The sequence below is a fragment of the Peromyscus californicus genome, unplaced genomic scaffold, assembly GCF_007827085.1.
Source record: "Peromyscus californicus insignis strain IS unplaced genomic scaffold, ASM782708v3 Scaffold_9__1_contigs__length_137607984, whole genome shotgun sequence".
NCBI classification, from domain to species: Eukaryota; Metazoa; Chordata; class Mammalia; order Rodentia; family Cricetidae; genus Peromyscus; species Peromyscus californicus.
Window position 1 is genome coordinate 75,960,372 of NW_026294617.1, and position 22,195 is coordinate 75,982,566.

Here is a 22,195-nt window from a genome sequence, read left to right on the forward strand (position 1 = left end):
AGTGTGTCAGGACCTGTTGGTTCTGAGAGGACAAACTGGAGAGCAGACAAGCCCTCACTTCTGTTCTTACTGCGGGAGGAAATATTATGTGTGGGTTTTAAATAATAGGGGCTTATCTGTCTATTTGAAGTTTTGAGTAAAACCGAAGTCATTGGCAGCCCTTGTTCATATTTCTGTACTAACTGACTAGGAATTTTGACAGGGCTCTGGAGGCAGAGTGTGTTTTCAGATGAAAGTTTGTGGGATCCCATTTTTCTTTGCAAAAGTGAAGCCATGGATCACCAAGGACTTGCAGCTGCTCTGATTGGCTACAGGACTCCCCCAAGGTGTCTCTGCCAATCTCTCCCATGAGGAGGATTTGCTTTGATTAGGAGTTTTGTCCTCAGGAGAAGAGTGATCCCCAGTCTAGCTACACTGCTCAGCATATTTGGGTGTGCATGTATCTGCATGCATATGTACGCGTGTGTATAGAGATCAGAAGATAATCTTGGACGTTATTATCAGGAATGCCATCCACTTCATTTTGAGACAGGGTCTCTCATTGGCCTAGAGCTCATCAATTATGCTCTATTGGCTGGTTAGCAAGCTCCTGGGACCTTCCTGTCTCTGCCTCCCTCATGCTGGGATTAGAAGCACATGCCACCATGCTTGGTTTTTGTTTTAAGATTTAGTTTTTAATATACACATGATGGGGATTGTGCACATATGTTTGGGTACCCACGAGGCCGGAAGTCTTTGAACCCCTAGAACTGGAGCTATATGAGGTTGAGAGTCACTTGACATGGGTGCTGGGAACTGAACTCTGGTCGTCAGGAAGAGCAGAGCTCTTAACCAATAAACCATTTTCTGCAACCCTCCCCCTTTTAAGTAAAGGGAGGTCAAACCCAGGTCCCCGTGCTTGTGAGGCAATCGCTTTACCTGCTGAACTGTATCCCCAGCCCTGATAGTTACTTTATTTAAAGCTGTTACCATGAGGAACACATCTATTTTAATAATTGCCATACCTACAGTCATTTCTGGAGCTGCCATTCAAAGATGTGTATCTTTTCTTTCTTTTGTATATACTCTAGCTGTGACAAATCCGATCTTTGCAGGTCAATTTAAAACTTATATGCCGCAACTCACTGTTTACTCTCTTAGTGAGTAAAGTGGATGATCAGACTGGTAAAACTGTGCGTCAACAAATGAAAGTTAGTGTTACTATTTTTCTTTAAACACACTGCACGAGCAGAAATTGCAAAGTGATTTTTTTTTTTACTAACTATGCTGTTTAAATTTAATTTTATGCATATGGGTGCTTTGCCTACGTGTATCTCTGTACAACATATGCACGCCTGGTGCCTGTGGACACAGGAGAAGGAACTGGAGTTGCAGACAGTTGTGAGCCACCATGTGGGTGCTAGGAATTGAGTCCTGGTCCTCTGCAAGAGCAGCAAGTGCTCTTAACCACTGAGCCCTCTCTCTAGCCCTCAACTGTACCATTTTTAAAAGGGGGTTCTAGGATCCTGATGTGACTGCAGTAATAGTAAATACTTGCTTATCTCTCCTAAAGTAATATGTATATGAATGTATTTATGTGGCATATGGCATATGTGTATATGGTGTACTATATGTGTGTGGCATATGGTGTGTGTGTGTGATATATGATGTATGCGTGTGTGTATGGTGTATAGACATTGTGTGTGGAGGCCAGAGGATGTCAGGTAGTCTGCTCTCTCACTCTTCACCTTATTCCCTTGAGAAGGGGTTTTCTTACTGAACCTGGAACCAGGCTGCCAGCCAGCAAGCCCCAGAGATCCTAACTCCACCCCCTATAGCTGTTTCCGGGATGTACATAGTCAAACCTGACTTTTAATGTGAGTGTTGGGAATTTGAACTCAGGTCCCACTGAGCCATTTCTCCAGCCCCTAGGTCTTTTTGTTTTTTTGTTTGTTTGTTTTGTTTTCAAGACAGGATTTCATTGTATAACAGCCCTAGCTGTCCTGGAACTTGATTTGTAGACCAGGCTGGCCTCGAACTCACAGAGATCTGCCTGCCTCTACCTCCCGAGTGCTGGGATTAAAGGCCTGTGCAACCACGCCTAGCTCTATAGTACTTAAAATGCAGTTTTAATGTTCACACCGACTTGCAATTGCTGAGAGGTATTCTGCATTTTAGTTCACCATCTACCGTGTGGTAGACACTGGTGATGAAGGTCATGGTCCTTGGCCATAAATACTTCCCAAGGTAGTTAAGAAGACAGAAATACGAACACTCCTGTGTGGCTCATGTAATTCAGGGTAGGTGTTAATTTCATCTATTCTACAAATACATTTATAACCAGGCCAGATCACACCCTCCACTCTCACTTTGGAAATAACCACTTTTAGGGTAATGGCTTTTTCTTCTTTTTAAAACTATGTACACAAACATCCATAAGAAGTGAATAGCGTTGTTTTGAAATTTTTACATATAATGGTATTCTTAGAGCGTCCCTCTGCAATTTGTGTTTCCATCGTCATTTTGGTTTTAAGGTTGACGTATATGAGGATGGTGTTTTCAACTGTTGTATGCACTTCACGTATAATTATGCATTATTCATCTGGTCCCCAAGGGTGGGGCATTTCGGTTGCTCTCAACTCTCAGCTATTAACAGGTTACAGAGAGTATACCTGGCTCTTCTTACCATTTTCTACACCTTTGACTCGCGTTTCGAGCTCCCGCTGCATTGATACCTGTCCCATGGAAGCCTCCCCTAAATTCTCCTTGACCCCTAGAGTGGATGGTTCCAGTGTCCCGAGCACTTTGCTACACTAAGTTCATTAAACGAACTAAAGACGGGTAGGTGGATTGGAAGCCTCCCCTAAATTTTCCTTGACCCCCAGAGTGGATGATTCCAGTGTCCCGAGGACTTTGCTAGACGAAGTTCACTAAACGAACTAAAGACGGGCAGACGAACGAACTAACGAACCCCGTACAGAGCATCTCAAGGAATGTCCTCTTTAGTGGACTTTGGCGCCTTTGCCCCCTGCCCTCCTTTGACAGCCCTGCCTCTGCTCTCCCTCATTCCTCTAACCAGCCAAGGAGTGTGTTGGTGTATGGAGCATGAGGGCTGCCTCTCCCTACAAGTTCAGGATCCCCGCAAACACCAGCGTTTGATGTTGGGCGCTTCAGCCACCCCCTTCTCGGAGCTCAGCCGGGCGGGCCGGGAGGGCCGAGTGCCGTGTGCTGCTCGCGCAGATCCCTCCGCGCGCAGCCCGGCCGGCGCTTCTTTCTGCGGGAAACCCCTGGGCGCGCGGCCGCGGCGGCGGGGGCGGAGCCTCGTGGTGGGAGGAGGCCGAGGCGGAAGGACACGCGAGCCGCCCAGCCGCGCCGCGCCGCGCAGCCAGAAACTTTCAGCCAAACTTCGGGCGGCGGCCTGGCTGCGCGGAGTGCAGGGGCGACGCAGCGGGAGCTCGGGGACTTGGCGAGCCGCGGGGGCAGGGTAGCGCTCGCGAGAGCGGGGCTCCTGGTCGGGACCCGCTCCCCATGCGGATCTGCGCGGGCGGCGGCCGCGAAGATGCCCTCTCTGCGTCCCGCCGCGTTGCGGGCGCTGCTGTGGCTCTGGCTGTGCGGCGCGGGCCCCGCGCGCGGTGAGTACCGGGCACCCGGGAGACCATCCCTCTGCCTCTGCGCTCCGCGGGCTGTGCCCGCTAAGCTGCCTGGTTCGGGCCTCGAATCTTGGCGTCGCGTATCGTCTCCGGTTCCGCGTTTGCGGGGTCCCGGGCGAGCAGCGAGTGGCCCGAGGTGCTAGTGTGGCCGGGAGGGCGGCAAGGGCTTGCGGCGCGCCCGGCTTTTGACACCCGGATCGATCCGTCTGTCCCAGGGAGGAGTTGGGCGTGGGGCTCAGGTCTTGGAGAGGTGGAGGCAGCCGTGGGGGAACTGGTGTGGCAGCGTGCTGAGCCACATGATTGAAAATCTCAACTGCTGTTATTCTTTCCGAGGCGCGGAGCTCTTGCTGCGGTTCCAGTGTGCGTCCAGCCCCAGGAATGTGGTGTGACAATCCCCAACTCCTCCAACCTGGCAGCAGCTTGTTGCTCTTTTGGCACCGTTGGGGGTGGGGCAGGGGCAGGCGAGGAAAAGTGGAGACGTTGATCCAAAGTGCCTGCTCAGAAAGGCTGGTTATGTATGGTTGGATATTCCGTGCAGCCTCGCTAACATGGTGTGAGCCAGGAAAGGAAATCGAATCATACTTTACCTACCCCACCCACATCTTTAGATTTTTTTTTTTACATTTCTTTGGAATGTTGTATGGAAAGAACTTGGGCTTTGGAGCCTAGCTCTGTAATCCTGGATTCAAATCTACTGTATTAACTCACCAATAAAATGGGGATGAAATTACCCAGCTAATAGGATTAATTAAAAGAATGTATATTAAACCTGTAGCGCTTAAAAGATGTTCAGAAAGTCCTTTCAGCGTAGCGTGTTAGTCTTTCTGAATGAAGTCTGCGCTTCCAGTGGAGTTTACCTTGTACATGTCTGTTGAACTGGAAGGGGCCCCCTTTGCTCAAGAAGAGTTAACTTTCAAAAAAAACACCCTGGTACATCTTTTCAGAGAGAGGGTGAGTTTCAGAAAAATACGGCCTTTGTTCATTGTAACAGGCAGCTGACATGCCAATCGCAGATGTTTTGAGCAGGACTTGATTATTTATCACCTGCAAACAGTGCTGGGTTGTTCAGCAACAACCAGATACTTTTTGGGAAGTTCAAATGTCTTACATTGCTGGGTCCCTAGGTTTTCAGAAGCGAGCCAGGAGGCTTTGTGAGGATGAACAGTTTCTGAAACTTTTACTAAAAACTCAATGGTGGTGGCATTTTTGCCTTGCTCTTTTCTTTGGAAGCTGTTGGCCCTAAGTGTAGATTTAGGGGCCAGAGGTGTATAATTAGTGTGATTTTTCTGAGGATTACAATCCTTGGTCCACCATGACTTGGGTTTTACTTAGTAAAATAATAACTTTAGTCTTCATGACCTGTGTCTCTTCCTTTATGAAACAGGATTAAAAGCATAACTTTTTTTTAAAATAGAGTATTGCAGGGACTAATAAATAGGACTGTAAAGTGATTTGCAAACACATGTGCTAAGACTGATGACAGAAATGGGTGACACATTGACATGGGCTTGCCTTCCTTTTGAGCCCCAGCGTGTTGGACTGATGTGGTCCCCCACTTCTGCTCCTGTGAGCCACTGCTGTTACTGATTATCCTTTCTGGGGCTCAGGTTGAGTGTGAGTCCAGTTGGCTCCAGCAACAGGATTTAGGCATTTTGAATTTTAGATGTTCTTTAGATGCTAAACTATTGTCATAGAAGAGATTAAAGAGCCTATTGTTGTCACAAATCTTAAGTCTTCCCAGAGTCTAGCAGTGAATCTTCCTGATCTATTATGGTCTGTTTTGCCAAGGTCCCAATTATAACTCTCCCTCCCTAACTTTTGAGTCTCCCATGTTTGGCTTGTGGCCAGTTGGTTAATTTAATCATCACTGGTTCCTACGGCAAGGAACTGTCAACCCATCTGTCTGATTGTCTGAACAGCTATCCTGGACCACCCCTTCTGGTTTTCTTTTTACTCTTCTGTGGGTGTGACTCCCTGGTTGTACTGTCATCTAGACGTGTTCTCAGGTGAATCCCTACCGTAAGCGTTTTCCCCTTTAGGGTGGAGATGAAATTTACTCCATAACTATTTCCCATTTTTCCCTCTTGAGGGGAGGGGAGGTGGGTTGGTTGCAGGATCTCTTGTTTTATGATGTAAAAAAAAAAAAAAAAAAAAAACCACCAGTGTTTTGGTGGAGTCTTTCTTTCTGCCTTCTCTGTGGCTTGGTTATTGTTCAGAGAAGCAGCCTTGGCTCACCTGGGTTGTCACTGACCTCAGGACCTTTAAAGAATTTCTGAGTGCAGTGGGATATGCTTGGACGCCTGAGAGCAGCCTTACAATACATCTTAAAAATAGCACACCCACAGAAATTTTATTTTGCCCACAAAATTTGCATTCATCTGGTTCCCACTCTCTGCCATTCCTGGTGACCCTCCTCCCTGCCCCTTCCATTGTGGTGGAACACAGCTCCTTGTCCTGGCTGTAGCAGACCCACTGGAGTGGTTTTTACCCTCAGGGCCCTGGGATTCTGACACAGTAGGCCTGAGAATCTGTAATCAAAAAAAAAAAAAAATTACAATTGATTTCTGGCATCATGACCTGGTGGGGCAATCACGGATTAATTCCACTTTATCTGCCTTCAGGATGTATATGGGATCTTGCCTCTTAGATTTTAATAATTTCCACATTGAACCTGGTTTTAGCCATCCATTTGGGGGACAGCTTGGGTTCATTTTTGGAATAGTATATTTTCCTTTGAAGTTGCAATTTTGTACCATCTTAATAATGTTGTACTTTTAGTGATATAAATTCCACTTTATCTGCTTTATCCACTTTATAGTGACATATATATATATATATATATATATATCTATTTATGGAATGTCACTGCCAAACTGAATCAAACCAAACAATAACAACAAAATAACCCACCTCCCAAAGGATAAGACATGATGAGTGAATATTTGAGACAGCCACATGTTATTGGTCTCTGACGCAGATCCTGCTCTTCGAGGGTGGTGCCCTGCCCCACACAACCCTTTTCTGTCCTATGGGACTTTCACAGCATGTGCCCAGAGTGCAGATCCACTTGAGCAGAAGGTCTTGGTTGGGCACTTGTGTCTTGCTCGGCTTCTCTGGGGCTTTTTGTGGGAGAGCAGCTGGTGAGTCTGGTGTCTCCACACCTTCTCCCTTGAAGACTGAGTATCTGTTGGAAGGTCATTGGGTCTACAGCTTACACTGTCTGCTGCCTTTTGAGCTGGGGCTAGCTTTGAACTCTTGGTCATCCTGTGTCAGCCTCGGGAGTGCTGGGTTACAGTTACCTCATACCTGGCTTTGTGCTAAGCCCTGTTTTTATTTAAGGGGTGGGTCAAGTTTTCCTCTTTGTTGTCTGCTGATGGGGACGTGAAAGCTCCCTGGTGCTTCTGTTTATCCCATGTCGATCTGCTCTCTTCTGGCATCCTGGCAAAGCTTGTGTCTGCTGTCAAGAGGTAGGGCGGTCATTCTTGGACCTCCTCTAATTCTTACTCAACAGGTTGCTGCCCTTTTTTGATTTCCACTCATTACTATCGTCTCTGGAATTTTTCCCCCACAGTCCTGAGCTCTGTATGGGTGACAGGGATCTAAAAGGAGTGGCTATGTCCCCTTCACTGACACTCACTTGTCCATAAAAGGAGTGGAACCTGTGAAAAACATGAGTGTGATCTCGTCCAGGATGGCTGTTCAGGTGAACTGCCTTAGCCCTATGAGTTCATACCTCCCTTCCAAGATAGGTCCTTGGGGGAGGAAATAATTTGTCCAGCAATCTCCCTGACCCCTCTTACAAAACAAAACAAAACCCCCATGATTGTCTTGGGTAGTCTGATTCCATGGGTCTAGAGTTAACTCTGGGAATTTGTATGTTCAAGTAATTGTCAGATTAGGGCCTGGGGGATGGCTCAGTGGGTAGAGGTCCTGCTGTACAAGCAAAGGGACCTGAGTTTGGATCCCTAGCACTCACATGCTAAGCAGCCGTGGTGATGTATATTTGTAATTCCAGAGCTGGGGCCGGGGGGAGGGCAGAGACAGGAGGATCCTGGGAGTTTGCTGGCCAATCAGTCCGGCTGAAACAGTGACCTCCAGGTTTAGCGAGAGATCCTTTCTCAAAGAGTGAGGTAGATGAGGGTGGAGAGATGGGTCAGGGGTTGAGAGTGCTTGCTGCTCTTCCAAAGGACACAAGTTTGGTCCCCAGCACATGTCAGGTGGCTCATGACTGCCTGTAACTCCAGCTCCAGGGGGACCTGACGCCATTTGCTAGAGGCACTGAGGCACACATGACCCACAGTCACACAAACATACACATAAACATGCCTGTATGTTCCTCAGTGATGGCTTGAAAGGGAAGGTACCACTCTGTTATCACTTAAAGGCTAATAAAGTTGCCTTGTTTTTTAAAAGCCAATCTGTGAAGTATCGTATGTCTTAGGGCAGATGTATGTATAATGTATGTGTTTGATGGCAGTCTCCCTCCCCTCCCCTCCAGTGTTACTCAGATACCAGAATGCACAGGGGTTTCACAGTCAGTACTGCCTTTAGCCCATGTGATTGATGCTTCCTTGGAGGATATCTGTTTTGTTAACCTGTGAACGCGTAGCTGATGTCCCTCGAGGGACATCAGCATAAAGAAAGACAAAGACACTCATTTCAGGCAATCCTGAGTTTTTTGAGAGTCTTATTCTGTAGCCCAGATCGGCCTGGAACTCACTGTGTATTCCAGGCTGGCCTTGAACTTACAGTTCCTTGGGCTTCGTTTCCTAAGTGTTGGGTTAGAGGAACAAGCCACCGTTCATTCTGCTGACAGTACCGATTTGGGGCAGGTTGGGATATTTTAACACATGGAGGGAATAAGGAGACTAACGGGAAGAATCAAAGGCCCCTTGAACAGAACATTCTGCAAGAAGGGCCAGGATTGTTCTTTTCCCATGGCACTTCACGTTACCTCCCGCCTTTGATGGAAAGAAGGAAGTGGCTTTGGAAGTAGAAGGTTGTCCTTTGGCTCCGGTAGATCAGGCTACACACGTTTGTTCCTGGCACTGGGGGAGGCTTGCTGTCACCCGCCCCTTCCCTTCCTTCCCCTTTTGAAGGGATTATTACCTACATGGCATTTACCATCGTGGCCTTCAAAGGGAGAGTGAAGAAACACAGAGGGGGTGAGAGCTCGAGTGAGCAAGGCAGTGACTGTGTTCGTTTTTAATCATTGTGTTTGGCCGCCATCGTCCAGAACTCAGAGTTACTGCTCAGTTGCCAACAACCTGTAGAAGGAACTGACTTGAGACCAGAAACTGCCCTAGGCAGGCCTCCAGGGAACTGGACTCCAGTGCATTGCAAAAGGGACCCAGGCCCCCAACACCTGGCCGGAAGACCAAAGGGATCAGTTCAGCCATTGTAATTGGCCTGCAGTTCTAGGGGACCAGGGACGTTTGTCTACAGTTCTCTGATGACTGTGGGCTCTAAGGTGGGTGCTATGTTAGGGTTTGGGGTGTGTTGTCGGGCTTAATTTGTGTTTCCCTTGGCACCCTGGAGCAAGCAGTGCGGGGGATTTAGTCTTCAGGTGTGTGGCAATGGCATCCAAAGTGGAAGTTAGGATCATCCCCCCAGGTCTGATACCATCGTGGGGATGAGACAGATGCGTACGTGATAGTATGAAAGCCATCTAGCCATTTATCCGCCCTCCCTGAAAGCAGGTTTTTTGCAGTCAGGGTGACAGAGAGCAGTGGGGTCTGGGGGAGTACACCCCAGGACCTGATATTTAACTAGAGAGCAGCAGCCCCAGCTCCCCCCGCCCCAGGGGGTTGAGGCGAGGCGTCTCTGCTATTTTACACCGTCTGCTAGCTTCCTTTCTGTGTTGTAACATAGGGGAAAAAAAGTGGGGAGAAGACAAAGACCCTCTTGTCTGGTGGGGGGTGTGAATATAAAATTGGCACATGTTGTGGTGGCTGCTAGTGGGTTTGTGGTGAGAAAGCCCTGTGTCCTCAGCCTGGCATGGCAGGCTGGCTACGGGACACATTAGGGTGGAAACTGTCTCCCTTGGAAGATCCAGTTCTCAGTGGCAGTGGCTGAAAGAGCTTCTCATCATTGGGAGTGTGTGGTGTGGACACACCCTGAGTCGCCGCTGCAGGTGGCATTGATTAATCATGCTGACATGGCCCTCACCCTGTTTTACTTGTCTTGGCGAAACCCTGTTCTTCCAGCTCCGCAAACCCTTATGTGGTGGGTGGCAGGAGAGATCGAACCCGAGGTCTTGGTAGTTGCAGGTGGTCGTCCCACTGGCCTCTGGCCGCCGGAACTGTAGAGCAGTGACCTTGGCTGAGTGGATGCCTTTGGTCTTTCAGCTAGGCATGGAGGGCTGGGGGGGGGCCCATCTTCCAGTGGACTGAAGTACAGTAAGTTCCCTGGAGACCTGTCTAGAGAGGTTTCTGGTCTCAAAGTCAGTTCCTTCTACAGGTTGTTGGCAACTGAGTAGTAACTCTGGGTTCTTTGAATATATCAGACGAACATCATGCCAGGATGGACTCGTTGCCACACAAAGACAGGTTGGGTGTGTGGTGTTGCAGAACCTGTTTCTGGGGTAAGAGTAACTCTCCCACTCACGCCGTGTTCGTTCACATGAAGAAAGTATGTGTATTTTGTGAGGTAAGGAAAACACGCCGAGCAGATCTTGATTGGAGTCAGATATTGTCTCCTTAATAATATGTCTTCGTTCAACAAATAGCACCCCCTTTAAATACAGTTTTGCTTGCCAGATAAGGTGTTGAACACACAGCTGTGGTTGTCTTCTCAAGCATAAGGCCTTTTTCGGAGGCAGGTGTATCTTTAAATTGTGTGGTTTTGCTTCCTTTCATTTTGTGTCCTCCTCCTCCTCCTCCCCTTTCTCTCTGTGAGAAGATTCGGGATAGCGTTTCGGTCACAAGCATTCCCAGTGTCTCCCTAGCAGGAGAATTCTTGCCTGTTGGCAGACTTGGTGTCCCCGTATTGAATGTTCTGTACTTGGGAGGTGATGATGGGTTAACTCCTCCAAGGGGACTGTGCTGCAGGGAGTATTGGGTTTTTCTCTGCTCTCAGATACATTTGTTTGGAAAATGCCAAGTCTCATTGAGGTTTCAGGACATGCTGTCTTTCTTATTAATTTTTATATATTTTTCTTTGCAGTGAACAATGGCTGTTCATTCGCTGGCTCTTCTTTAAGTGGGGCACATGAAAGAGATTTACTTTCTTGCAACATTTAAAACACTTCCAAATCTTTATGAAGATTTGAGGGAAAAAGACCATATTGTACGCCCAACCCAAGTTGTGGTCATTATGTTACTATTTAAAGCAAGCAGAAGTTGAGTATGCTGTTGCTTACCAAATCCCAACACTTTGGAGGCTGAGGCAGAAGAGCTGCCATGAGGACAGGGTAGCACGGGCCACATAGGAAGACCCCGTCTCACTCCCTGTCCTCCCCAAATAAAGCGAGTAACCACTTCAAGTCCTTCCTTGTGACACACTTCCTAACTAGTAAGGAAAATGGTTGTAACTAAAAACAAACATTGTAACAGTTCCACTCTGGTAGGTTTACATAGCAACAGAATTATTCCTTATGTTTACACATAATTAACTCATATTTATACTGTGTTGATTTTCCCTGGCACCTTTACAAGATTTTGTGTGTATATGTGATTTTAAAAGTAGTTACATTGAGAACTCTTTAGGTATGTTTGAGCAATCAGAAAAATGCCATCATCTCAGCCTTTCTTTGGCATGTATACATGTATTTTGTTACCCTTAGATTTCAAAAGCTACTATACATTTAAAAGTTACTATACTATACATTTTCAGAGTTATATGCATTCACTATACAAGCAGTTTCCTGTTTAAAGTGTTTTCACAAATTTGATTCTAGTGATTAAATAATACTCTAGAGAAAAGGTTCATGTGCTTTGACCTCCCTCCTTTGGCTGCATATTTGGTTGGGTCCAACCTCTCCCCTCCCATCCCATGTACAGATAAGAGTCATCTGCATTCAGGAGGAGGCTTTGCTCTTTGGGATTCCAGAGATTTTTATATCTAAGAGAGTGGCATCTAAAAAGTAAGGGAGGAGGTCTTTAAACAATGGGGACATGAACATCTTCAGGAATTCCATCATTCTCAGCTAAACTTGTAGTTAACATTTTGATGGCTTACAGGTGTTTTTCTCATATTCAGCGTCTATTATAAAACTTTAATTGAGATGTTAACATACATATAGTTTTATCATCACCTGTACCAATAAAATTAATGTGAACATTTCCCTCATGTTTCTACGTATCCTTTAAGAATATGACTTAAAAGGCTACATGCTGTACTGCCTTAAGGGTCTACTATTCTTCATTTTTGTGTAAATCCATCCTTAGTGTCTAGGTATCATAATTATCAAGAATGCTGTGATGAACATTCTTGGAGGGACTGGAGCGATGGCTCAGGGATTGAGAGTGCTGACTACTCTTCCAGAGGTCCTGGGTTCAATCCCCAGCGCCCAACATCAGGTGGCTTACAACCATCTGCAGCTCTAGTTCCAAGGGGTCCAGTACCTTCTTCTGACCTCTGTGGACCCGGCATACACATGCTGTGTAGACATACATGGAGGTACACCACCTGTGCACATAAAAAACAAATCCAGTTGTTTTCTGCTGGAATCCCGAAGATTTTAAGACACACTGCTCTGACCCAGTTAGACTTACCTCAGCAGAGTATGAAGCTGCCAGTGTTCCCAGCCACTGCCAATACTCGGTTTCATTAAATAACTCTTTATTACCTGATAAATGTGAATCCTGCCTTGTCTCTTGTTGGAGTACTATAATTTTATTCTCTTGTTGGAGTACTGTGATTTTATAAAACATCTTGGTGAACATTTATAATGCCTTTTTTTCCTTTCTGTTTGTTTGTTTACCCAACTGTGTCTTTTACCCATGAATGTTTCAGTGTGTCTGATCTGAAAAAGTTCTTTAAGTATTAAGGGTGTTCGTCCTTCATGTGCTTTAAAGATGTTCACAGTATGCCTACCAATTTACCGCACATAAGGGCTGGGATGCAGTGGAGTGGGGCCCATGCTTAGCATGCGTGAGGCCCTGGCTTCAATGGCCAGCACCAAAGCCAGTCACGCAAACCCGAAGCTCTCTCGGGCTGCTCCTCTCAGTGCAACCTAAGGCCCAGCTAAGAAGCAAAGTAAACAAAAGAAGTCCACAGTATCAAATCTGGTGTAAGTTATTTTCCTTTGGTAAGTTTTTGTTTTGTTTTTTCATCTTTGGAATTCTGAGGGTCTTGATCAACCTTCTTACTGTGTAGCCCAGGCTGGACTGGAATTCAGAGATCCTCTTTGGCTCTGCTGGGATTAAAGGTGTGTTTGTGGTCTTGGCCAATTCTAAAAATAGGTATATTAAGTAGTATTTTATAGCTACTTTTGTTTTGTTTTTTGTTTTTTTGAGACAGGGTTTCTTTGTGTAACAGCCTTAGCTGTCCTGGAACTTGCTTTGTAGACCACACTGGCCTCACAGGATCCGCCTGCCTCTGTGTCCACCGCACCCCCCCTCACCCCCCCACCCCACCCCCAGTGCTGGGATTAAAGGCCTGATCCACCACACCTGGCTTCTATAACTACTTTAAAGTTCATTTTGGTGATGTTGTTTAGTTCTGATTTTTGAAACAGTTTTGTGCAGCCAGGCTGACCTCAAACTCACTAGGTAGTGGAGGCTAGCTTTGAACTCTGGATCCTCCTGCCACCATCTCCTTAGAGGTGGATTATAAGCGTGCATTACCATTGCCTGGTTGGTGTTTTAAAATTCGGATCTGACTTTATCATATAACAACATGTTAATTATATTCACCAAGGAAACATACATTTACTGTAATATGGGATTAAAAAAAAAGATCTTGGAGGAAAATGGTATTTTACTCTACTACTGTTCTTTCTCCTACTGTCCAAAAATTTGAAGCATATAATGCTCTGAAAGGCAAAGCTAGCATCACGTCTGCCACTCACTGCTAATTCTGACACTTTGACCTAACTGGTAAGCTTGGACAGTGGTCAGGGCAGTTAGTTCAGCCAGACTACAGGATGACTAAGATTCCCTCCCCTCTACCCTCAGCAAATTGATTAGTTGTGGGCCGGAATTGACTGAAGCAACCTGTTGTTTTGGCTCCCTGCGGACACCACCTGTTTCTTCCCTCCCTCCCTCCAGCCTCCCACTGCCCTGGTGCCGAGCTGTGTGCTCAGCGGGGAAGCGATCAGTGTTGTCGCTGAAGAATGTTGCAATAAAGAGGAGTAGATTGCTTTTTGCAAGCTTGTGTGTTCTTAGGACACCCCACTGCTTTTGACACGGAGTGCTCCAGTTGAACAGCTCTGTGCTGAAGCCTTGCAGGTCTCAAGTGTTTGCTTCGGAGTAATTCCAGGCTGTATGAATGCTTAAGTACCACTGGAATTTAATTACCATATTTAGCGTGAGGAGACCTGGGGAAAGAGGACATTTCTGACCAACTGAACGGGGAAACTGAAGGGCTGCAACTTTTTTCTTTTTCTTTCCTTTTCTCTCTCTCTCTCTCTCTCTCTCTCTCTCTCTCTCTCTCTCTCTCTCTCTTAATGAGATGTTTAGGAGAATGCCAGCCAGGCTGGGACTGTAATTTGTGACAACTGGTCTTTGTTTTTGTGCCCTTCCACATAATTGATTTATAGATGGGCAAAGAGATTGGATAGTGCAATCCTTAATCACCCTGAAGTTGAGTTCTATCTTTGGGAGGAAGTAGAAAATTATCATGCCTGATTCCTCCCCGAAGGCTTCAGCCAGCAGGGGAGGCTGTGGATTGGATAGGCTGGTGAACGTGCGTCCCCACTCTCCTTTAAGATGTGCTGGTGTGCAGCTTTGTCCTGGCCTGAAGTTATTTTGGACTAGCCCTTGTCTCCACCTTGTGTTTGGAACCATCAACCTTCCTGCTGTGGCTTACCATTGCTCAGCCTCAGTTTTTCCATTTAAAACATGAGCTAGTAAGGGAATGACCAGCAAAGACAATTAACACAAACATTATTTTTATAAAGTAAAACAACCTCCAACATCAGTACAGGCCTGGGTCGTTCAAAGAATGCCTCCCAGCAGTTGCTCCCTCTAATCCTCACAAACCTTTGCTGGAGCTGAGCCTCCTAGGGGTCCGGTGGCTTGCCCTGGCGTCCTGTTGTTTGTTCCTAGCCGATGGAGGGCAGGGCAGGCAGTGAAACTCACATCTTGGTTGTTTTTTTAATGGTAGTTTTCTTTCTCAAAAAGGGCCGTTGAACTTTGACTCTGTTAGTATCACCCCTGGAGGGGCTGTCTGTGTATTTCCTCCTGGCACTCAAATGACTGTCCTTGGGGTAGACAGTATTTCCTTGCATTGTAGGGTAAGGTGTTTGGAGCTCAGAATGTTATTGAGAGTCGGTCAGTGAGGCATCAGGCTGCATCCAGAGCCCATCAGGGCCTCTGTAGCCACTGCCCTTTGTGCACTCTTCATAGCTTCCATGGAAGATAGAGGGACGGATGGGGAAACTGAGGCTCAGGACACTGCAGTTAGTAATTGGCTTAGTTTAGATTCAGAAATGGGTCCAATCCCAGTATTCTTCCATGTCCAAAGACATTGCACAGACATTTTATGATACAAATAACTAAACATTAAGTCACAGAACACCTTTTTTGAAGAGCCATTTTGGAACCCATTGTGTCTTCCGTTCAGTAAGAATCGGATGGGTGTCAGCTGACAGTCCTCACCTTTTGTCTGCAGTGAGGACAGTGGCAGTGTGTGACGCGCGGGGGTTTGTTGGCGATGTTAACTAAGTCTGCGTTAGGTTCACAGGACAGCAGCGTGTGGAACACAGGGAGTGTGGTAAGGACTGGGCAGTGCTGTTCCTTCAGGTCATAGTGTGGTCTGCCCGTTCACTGCTGTGGAATGGAATGCTCCATCCATCTGATGCAATCAAGTGTGAATGAGCGAGTGCAGTCCTGGGTGACACACCAGGACCGTCTTCAGCTTTGCAGGTCGGGGGCTGTTCCCTCGTCCTTCTGACTTGGGAACTGTCGAAAGCATCACGTTCAAGTCTGTTCCCTTCATGGGGTATAATTCCAACTTGGAGAAGTTTGGTGTACTGCTTGGTTGGTGGTAAATTATTTTTGCCATTACTTTTAAACCAGGCATCATGGTTCTATGTACTGTGATTTTTTTTTTCCCCAAGGCGTAGATCTGAGAATAGTTTTAGGTTCAAAACTCTTTTTTATTTTTTTAAGTTTAATTTTTATGCTTTGTGTGTGTGTGTGTGTGTGTGTGTGTGTGTGTGTGTGTGTGTGTGTATGTGTATCTACATGTGGGTGTCCTCAGAGGTCAGAAGAGGATGTCAGGTCCCCTTGGAGTTACATGTGGTTTTGAGCTACCTGAAGTGCATGCTGGGAACTGAGCCTGCTCTTTCTGAAAGAGCAGTAAATGCTCTTAAGCACTGGGCCATCTCTCCAGCTCCACGGTTCATGCTTACTCTAGACTTCCTTTGATAGGAGAAATGTTCCTGCGAGGAATATCACTAAGGATACTCAATTCTTTAACTTTGGTAGACATTACAAAACAATACAGATACCCCACATCTCTCATTGCAACCTCAGAGGCTACTGGAGGCTTAGAAATCTCAGATTGGGAGCTACCCACCTACTCTGTACCCAGTTTAAAGATGGAGAAGCTGAGGCTGAGAGAAGCAGAGTGACTGTCAAAGGGATGGGAGACAGGCTAGGGTCAGGTCCGGAATTCGTGCTCTGATTCTTGGTCAGGTGGTTTGTTTTGTTGTGTTGTTTTTTTGTCTGAGCTCACTGCTCCTCGGAGGTGTGTCATTGTGTGGACTCTGTGGGCTTTGAGGTCTGAAGGTTAATTTCAGAGCCCGCAGCAGTGAAGGAGTATGATGGGTGTGGGGAGGGCAGAGGTGTAGCCATTTTGAAGCTGCCTCTGAAATAGAGAACACATGTCCTGAGGACCCCTGCCTGCCCCTTTGGACTTCTGGGTCTGGTGTCACTGGTGATTTCGGAGTTGGATCAGCCAGGACCGGGGAGCTGCCGCCTCAGATGTACTTTAACATGTGTTTCCCATGACAGCTTGCTTATCTCAAGTCTTGGCAGTCTTGGGCAAATGGTTGTCAGGTTTTTTGTTTTGTTTTGTTTTAAGACAAAATTCCAAATTCTACTTGGCAGATTTCGTAAGCCACCTTCTAGCTACCACTCCCTTCTGCTCCCTCTGTAATTATTTTTAAGACTTTTGTTTTTCCATTGTGGGAGTGCCATGAAAGGTTTTCTTTTATAGTCTGAGGTATTTATAATTATTGGTAAGCACACAGTTGACAGACAATGTTACGTGTGTTCGTGTTAACTCAGATGTCCTTAAAACACTTAAAATACATTTCCTATAATTTGGATCTTTCTAAAACAGCAGTTGAAGCTACTTATTGAGAAGGACTGTACTAAGGGGAGGAGCATTGGATGTAGTGTAGATACATGTGAACATGGGGAGGAGCATTGGATGTAATGTAGATACATGTGAACATGGGGAGGAGCATTGGATGTAGTGTAGATACATGTGAACATGGGGAGGAGCATTGGATGTAATGTAGATACATATGAACATGGGGAGGAGCATTGGATGTAGTGTAGATACATGTGAACATGGGGAGGAGCATTGGATGTAATGTAGATACATGTGAACATGGGGAGGAGCATTGGATGTAGTGTAGATACATGTGAACATGGGGGAGGAGCATTGGATGTAATGTAGATACATGTGAACATGGGGAGGAGCATTGGATGTAGTGTAGATACATATGAACACAGGGGAGGAGCATTGGATGTAGTGTAGATACATGTGAACATGGGGAGGAGCATTGGATGTAGTGTAGATACATGTGAACATGGGGAGGAGCGTTGGATGTAATGTAGATACATGTGAACATGGGGAGGAGCATTGGATGTAGTGTCGATACATGTGAACATGGGGAGGAGCATTGGATGTAGTGTAGATACATGTGAACATGGGGAGGAGCATTGGATGTAGTGTAGATACATATGAACATGGGGAGGAGCATTGGATGTAGTGTAGATACATATGAATGTGGGGAGGAGCATTGGATGTAATGTAGATACATGTGAACATGGGGAGGAGCATTGGATGTAGTGTAGATACATATGAACATGGGGAGGAGCATTGGATGTAATGTAGATACATGTGAACATGGGGAGGAGCATTGGATGTAGTGTAGATACATGTGAACATGGGGAGGAGCATTGGATGTAATGTAGATACATGTGAACATGGGGAGGAGCATTGGATGTAACCTAGGTACATATGAACATGGGGAGGAGCATTGGATGTAACCTAGGTACATATGAACATGGGGAGGAGCATTGGATGTAACCTAGGTACATATGAACGCCACTCCGGAGAAACTGCAGTGCCTGTGTGAAAACGGATCCAACACACATCCCCTTGTTAATAAAGAAAACCAAACAGACAGAAACCTCTGTTCTCACAGAGCTTGTGTGACTTGCAGTAGCTTCCATGTTCTGAGGGTTTATGAGGTGACAGATGCTTGGGAAGACAACACTCATTTCTTTCAGTCCTTAGCGTAAGCATTATGATTCCTGGTCACAGAAAGGCCAGGGAATGGCCGTGCATGTGACTCTCCTAGCCTGTGGATCAGAGCAGCAACTGAGCCCCGCTAGCCTGACTCCAAAGCTGACTCCCAACTGCAGGGCAGTTGGTGGGATCCTGTGGTCCCACTAATGACATAGCTTTGAGTTTAATAATTTGTATACTGAATTGACGCTTTTTTCTTCTTAGCAATATCTTAATTCTGAATGAATATCTGCATAATATTATGGAAATTATTAAAACTGCCCACTTCCATTTGGAAGAATTCTAGTTTCCTTCTAAAATCTTTTTCTAACTAGGAAGGATACATTTATATAGATACTACTACAAAAAAAAAGTTGTCTAGTGTTCTTTTCCGTGTTATTTCTTGACTCCTCCCAAAGAAATTCTTTAGTAGATTGAGATTAGGAATGAATATGTATAGCTTTTTTTTTTTTTTTGTAATAAAAAGTTTAGAGAGATTGAAAATGGTAGCGTAGAGTCCTATTTGTGCTCAGAAATGTTTTCTGGCGGCTGTTTGGTTCCAAATAGCTTGCTCTGGACTGTGCGGTTGTGTTCTTACTGTGTCCTTCAAAAAGAGACGTGAGTTACAGTGTGAAATGATTGGAATGCTTCAGTCTCTCGGTGGACACAGCCTGCTCTTAAAACTACCCAGTTCTAACCCGCCTGACCAGAAACTAAACTACCCAGGTCTAACCCGCCTGACCAGGAACTAAACTACCCAGTTCTAACCCGCCTGACCAGAAACTAAACTACCCAATTCTAACTCACCTGATCAGAAACTAAACTACCCAGTTCTAACCCGCCTGACCAGAAACTAAACTACCCAGTTCTAACCCGCCTGACCAGAAACTTAACTACCCAGTTCTAACCCGCCTGACCAGAAACTAAACTACCCAGTTCTAACCCGCCTGACCAGGAACTAAACTACCCAGTTCTAACTCGCCTGGCCAGATACTAAACTACCCAGTTCTAACCCGCCTGACCAGGTACTTTGGAGTTGTGTATGGTGTCTGTATCTCTTACTCTAGGACAAAAACGAGAATGATTTGCCTTTTCCAAGAACTTTCCCCTTCTGCCCATACTGGAAACTGGGGGTCCTCTGCACTAGTGTTTATGAGAAGGACGTTTGACGGCAGAAGGGAATCCAGAGTATCCTTTTTGCTCTGCAGGGCAGGCTGTCCTGAGCATGCAAACATGGGGCGCCTTTCAAATATACCTTCTTGCAAGGATTTTACTGTGTTTACCACCAGTCAAACGGTAAGGGGGAGAATGGCGTAGTGAGAAGTACATGGCAGTCAACATTGGTTATTTCTAAGCACCCATCAGAATGACTTTAGATACCCTTTCCAGAGCATTCAGGTTGTTTCTGTAGCTTTGCTGGTGAATTTGGAGCCAGACAGACTTGCCTTTGGTTCTTATCAGCTGAGAACATCAGACAAGCCCTTAAAATCTTCAGGCCTCAGTCCTCTCATCTGTGTAATGGGAATAATAGTAATAACTAACCTGCAGAGTGCTTTTAAAGACTACAAACAACCTTTAATTACGTCTGCCTGGCTCTGGGCACAAAGTAAGTACCCAAAGGTGGGGGTCCCTGAACTTTAAAAGTCCATATTCTGATGGTAATTCCACACTGGGCATTTTCTCCCCTGGGCCTGCTTGTTTCAGTGACACCCTGAAGCTCTGCTCCACTACCCAGGCGAGGAATGCAGGCAGGAAGCACTCCTGGTGGGTGCTCTCGTTTGTGGGTCGGTTCAGCGTAGCTTCACGCCTGTTTCTAGTTATTTTCTCCTCAGTTTGCAGTCTCTTGCACCTCTTTCCTTGGAAGCAGTTGATTCATAGAGAAATGCTGTTCGGGATTTCAAAGCGAAGCTGAAGAGCTCAGTGTGAAGCTACTTGGTGGGAATGCTTCCGTCTTTCACCCCCAAGCCCACGGAAATCAGATGTGAGGTGCTAGAAAGCCGTTGGTTTGGGCATTGGAGGGCTTGATGAACAGGTGTGAAGTTGCCTCCACTGCAGTGTGTGCTGGGGAGGGCCAGTGGGGCCCGGGGAGGGCCAGTGGGGTGGGCCAGTGGGGCCTGGGGAGGGCCAGTGGGGTGGGCCAGTGGGACCCGGGGAGGGCCAGTGGGGTGGGCCAGTGGGGCCCGGGGAGGGCCAGTGGGGCGGGCCAGTGGGGCCCGGGGAGGGCCAGTGGGGCGGGCCAGAGGGGCTGGGCGGGCGCCTGCTCCTGCCTCCGACTCCTGAGTGTGAGGTTGAGAGCGCGCGCGAGCGGGAACAGTGGGGCAGCTGCTTTCAGAAGTGTTGATGTTGTACGCTGTACACTTTTCCCTGCCCTGTGGGCTGGGGAAGGGGCTTTCCTAATTTAAACCATGCTGCCATTTGTCATTTCTGTCCTAAGATGAATAAGGACTTGTTTGCATAGAACTTTGGACTGGGAATTTTATTCTTAGGAAACAATTATATTAAATAATATTTCCCAGTTTATACTCAACCCCTATCTTATTTGAGCCTCAGATCAGCTTGCCAGAGAAAGAAGGCTAATAATACCAGTTTTATAGATGAGAATAGTGAATCTCAAGCAGCTTCAGGGAATTCTTCGAAACCACGTGGTTAGTATCTGGCAGAGCCAGGCTTAGATAGCTCATGCTTATATATTTCCTTATAGCACATGCTTCCTCCATAGCACCCCTCCATGTGGGTTCTGTTCCCCAGGATATGGATGGCTTTTCTTCTGTTTGATTGTCTCCGTTGGTTAGAATTCAGTGATTCAGCTCTGTTAGCCTTCCTCAAAGTGGTCCTGTCCAAGTGTTCTTCTAACCACTTGTCCCTACCCCACCTAACTGGGACGTGGATCCACAGTAGAGCTGGCAGACGGTGTCACTGACGTAGCTGAAGCCTCCACACTGGGCTCCGTATGCCCGCTCACTCACCTACACTAATTTTTTTTTTCCTCACACCCTTCTTGTTTATCATCCATTCTCTGTACGTCAAGCTTTGTTTCTTTCCACGTGGGCCAGATTGACTGTTCGTTAAAGTTCCCCAAAGTTAGACTGGACGTGGTTGCCCCCACCAGCACTCCCAGCACTCAGTAGACTGAGGCCGGAGGATCTTGGCTGGTTTAAGGCCAGCCTGGACCACGTAGTGAGTTCCAAGTCAGCCTGGGCTACAGGGAGACCCTGTCTCAAAAACCCAAACCGAAGGCCACTGAGCTGGCTCAGTGGAGGAAGGTGCTTGCTCCCAAGCCTGGCAGCCTGAGTTTATTTGATCTCTGGAACCCGCGTGGCAGAAGGAAAGAATCAATTTCTGAAAGTTGCTTTCTGACCTCCACATGTGTGCTATTGCACATGCGTCATGGGCGTGTACACACACACACACACACACACACACACACACACTCTACCTCCCCCCCCAAAAGTTACTTAAGGTTTGTCAAGAATGCAGAGTGGGAGCCATTCCTTAATGTGATTTGAAGACCTAGCTGGTGGCGTTTCTTTCCTTAGTCATTATAACATTATTTTAAATAGAACACATATTGCATGTGTGTCTGGGTGTGGCCATGTTGCACTGTCACTTATGCAAGTGCACTTCAGATTTCTTTTCATCGAGACGAGGAAATAGAACATGCTTTCTTAATGGTAGTTTTCACGTACACCCACAAGGAAGTGTGCGTTTAAGCTCTGTGGGAGTGCTAAGTGATACAGTTCAGGGAAGAGAATGCACGGTGGCTAAAATGTTAGATATTCTGGAGAGAGGACGACCCACACACTCATGCTGTGTTTCCGGGTGATATGAAAGCCCTTGTCTACATCCATGGCATGCGTGCGCGCCTTTTATTCAAGGAAACTCTCCTAAAATGCTCCAGCTGTCCCATGTAGGAGGGGCTAGGTAAAGTCTGACAC

The 22,195-nt window shown here is 46.5% G+C and overlaps 1 protein-coding gene across 2 annotated transcripts in view; it reads left to right on the forward strand.

The window, feature by feature from the left end:
* Positions 1 to 3,297: 3,297 nt before the first annotated feature.
* The window catches only part of Notch2 (notch receptor 2), a 140,667-nt gene continuing 121,769 nt past the window's right edge, over positions 3,298 to 22,195 (forward strand). For both annotated transcript variants that reach the window (XM_052730395.1, XM_052730396.1), the window contains exon 1: positions 3,298 to 3,611. In XM_052730395.1, coding sequence (XP_052586355.1) covers positions 3,539 to 3,611 — 73 coding nt within the window. In that variant the 5' untranslated portion in view covers positions 3,298 to 3,538. The remainder of the gene's footprint in view (positions 3,612 to 22,195) is intronic.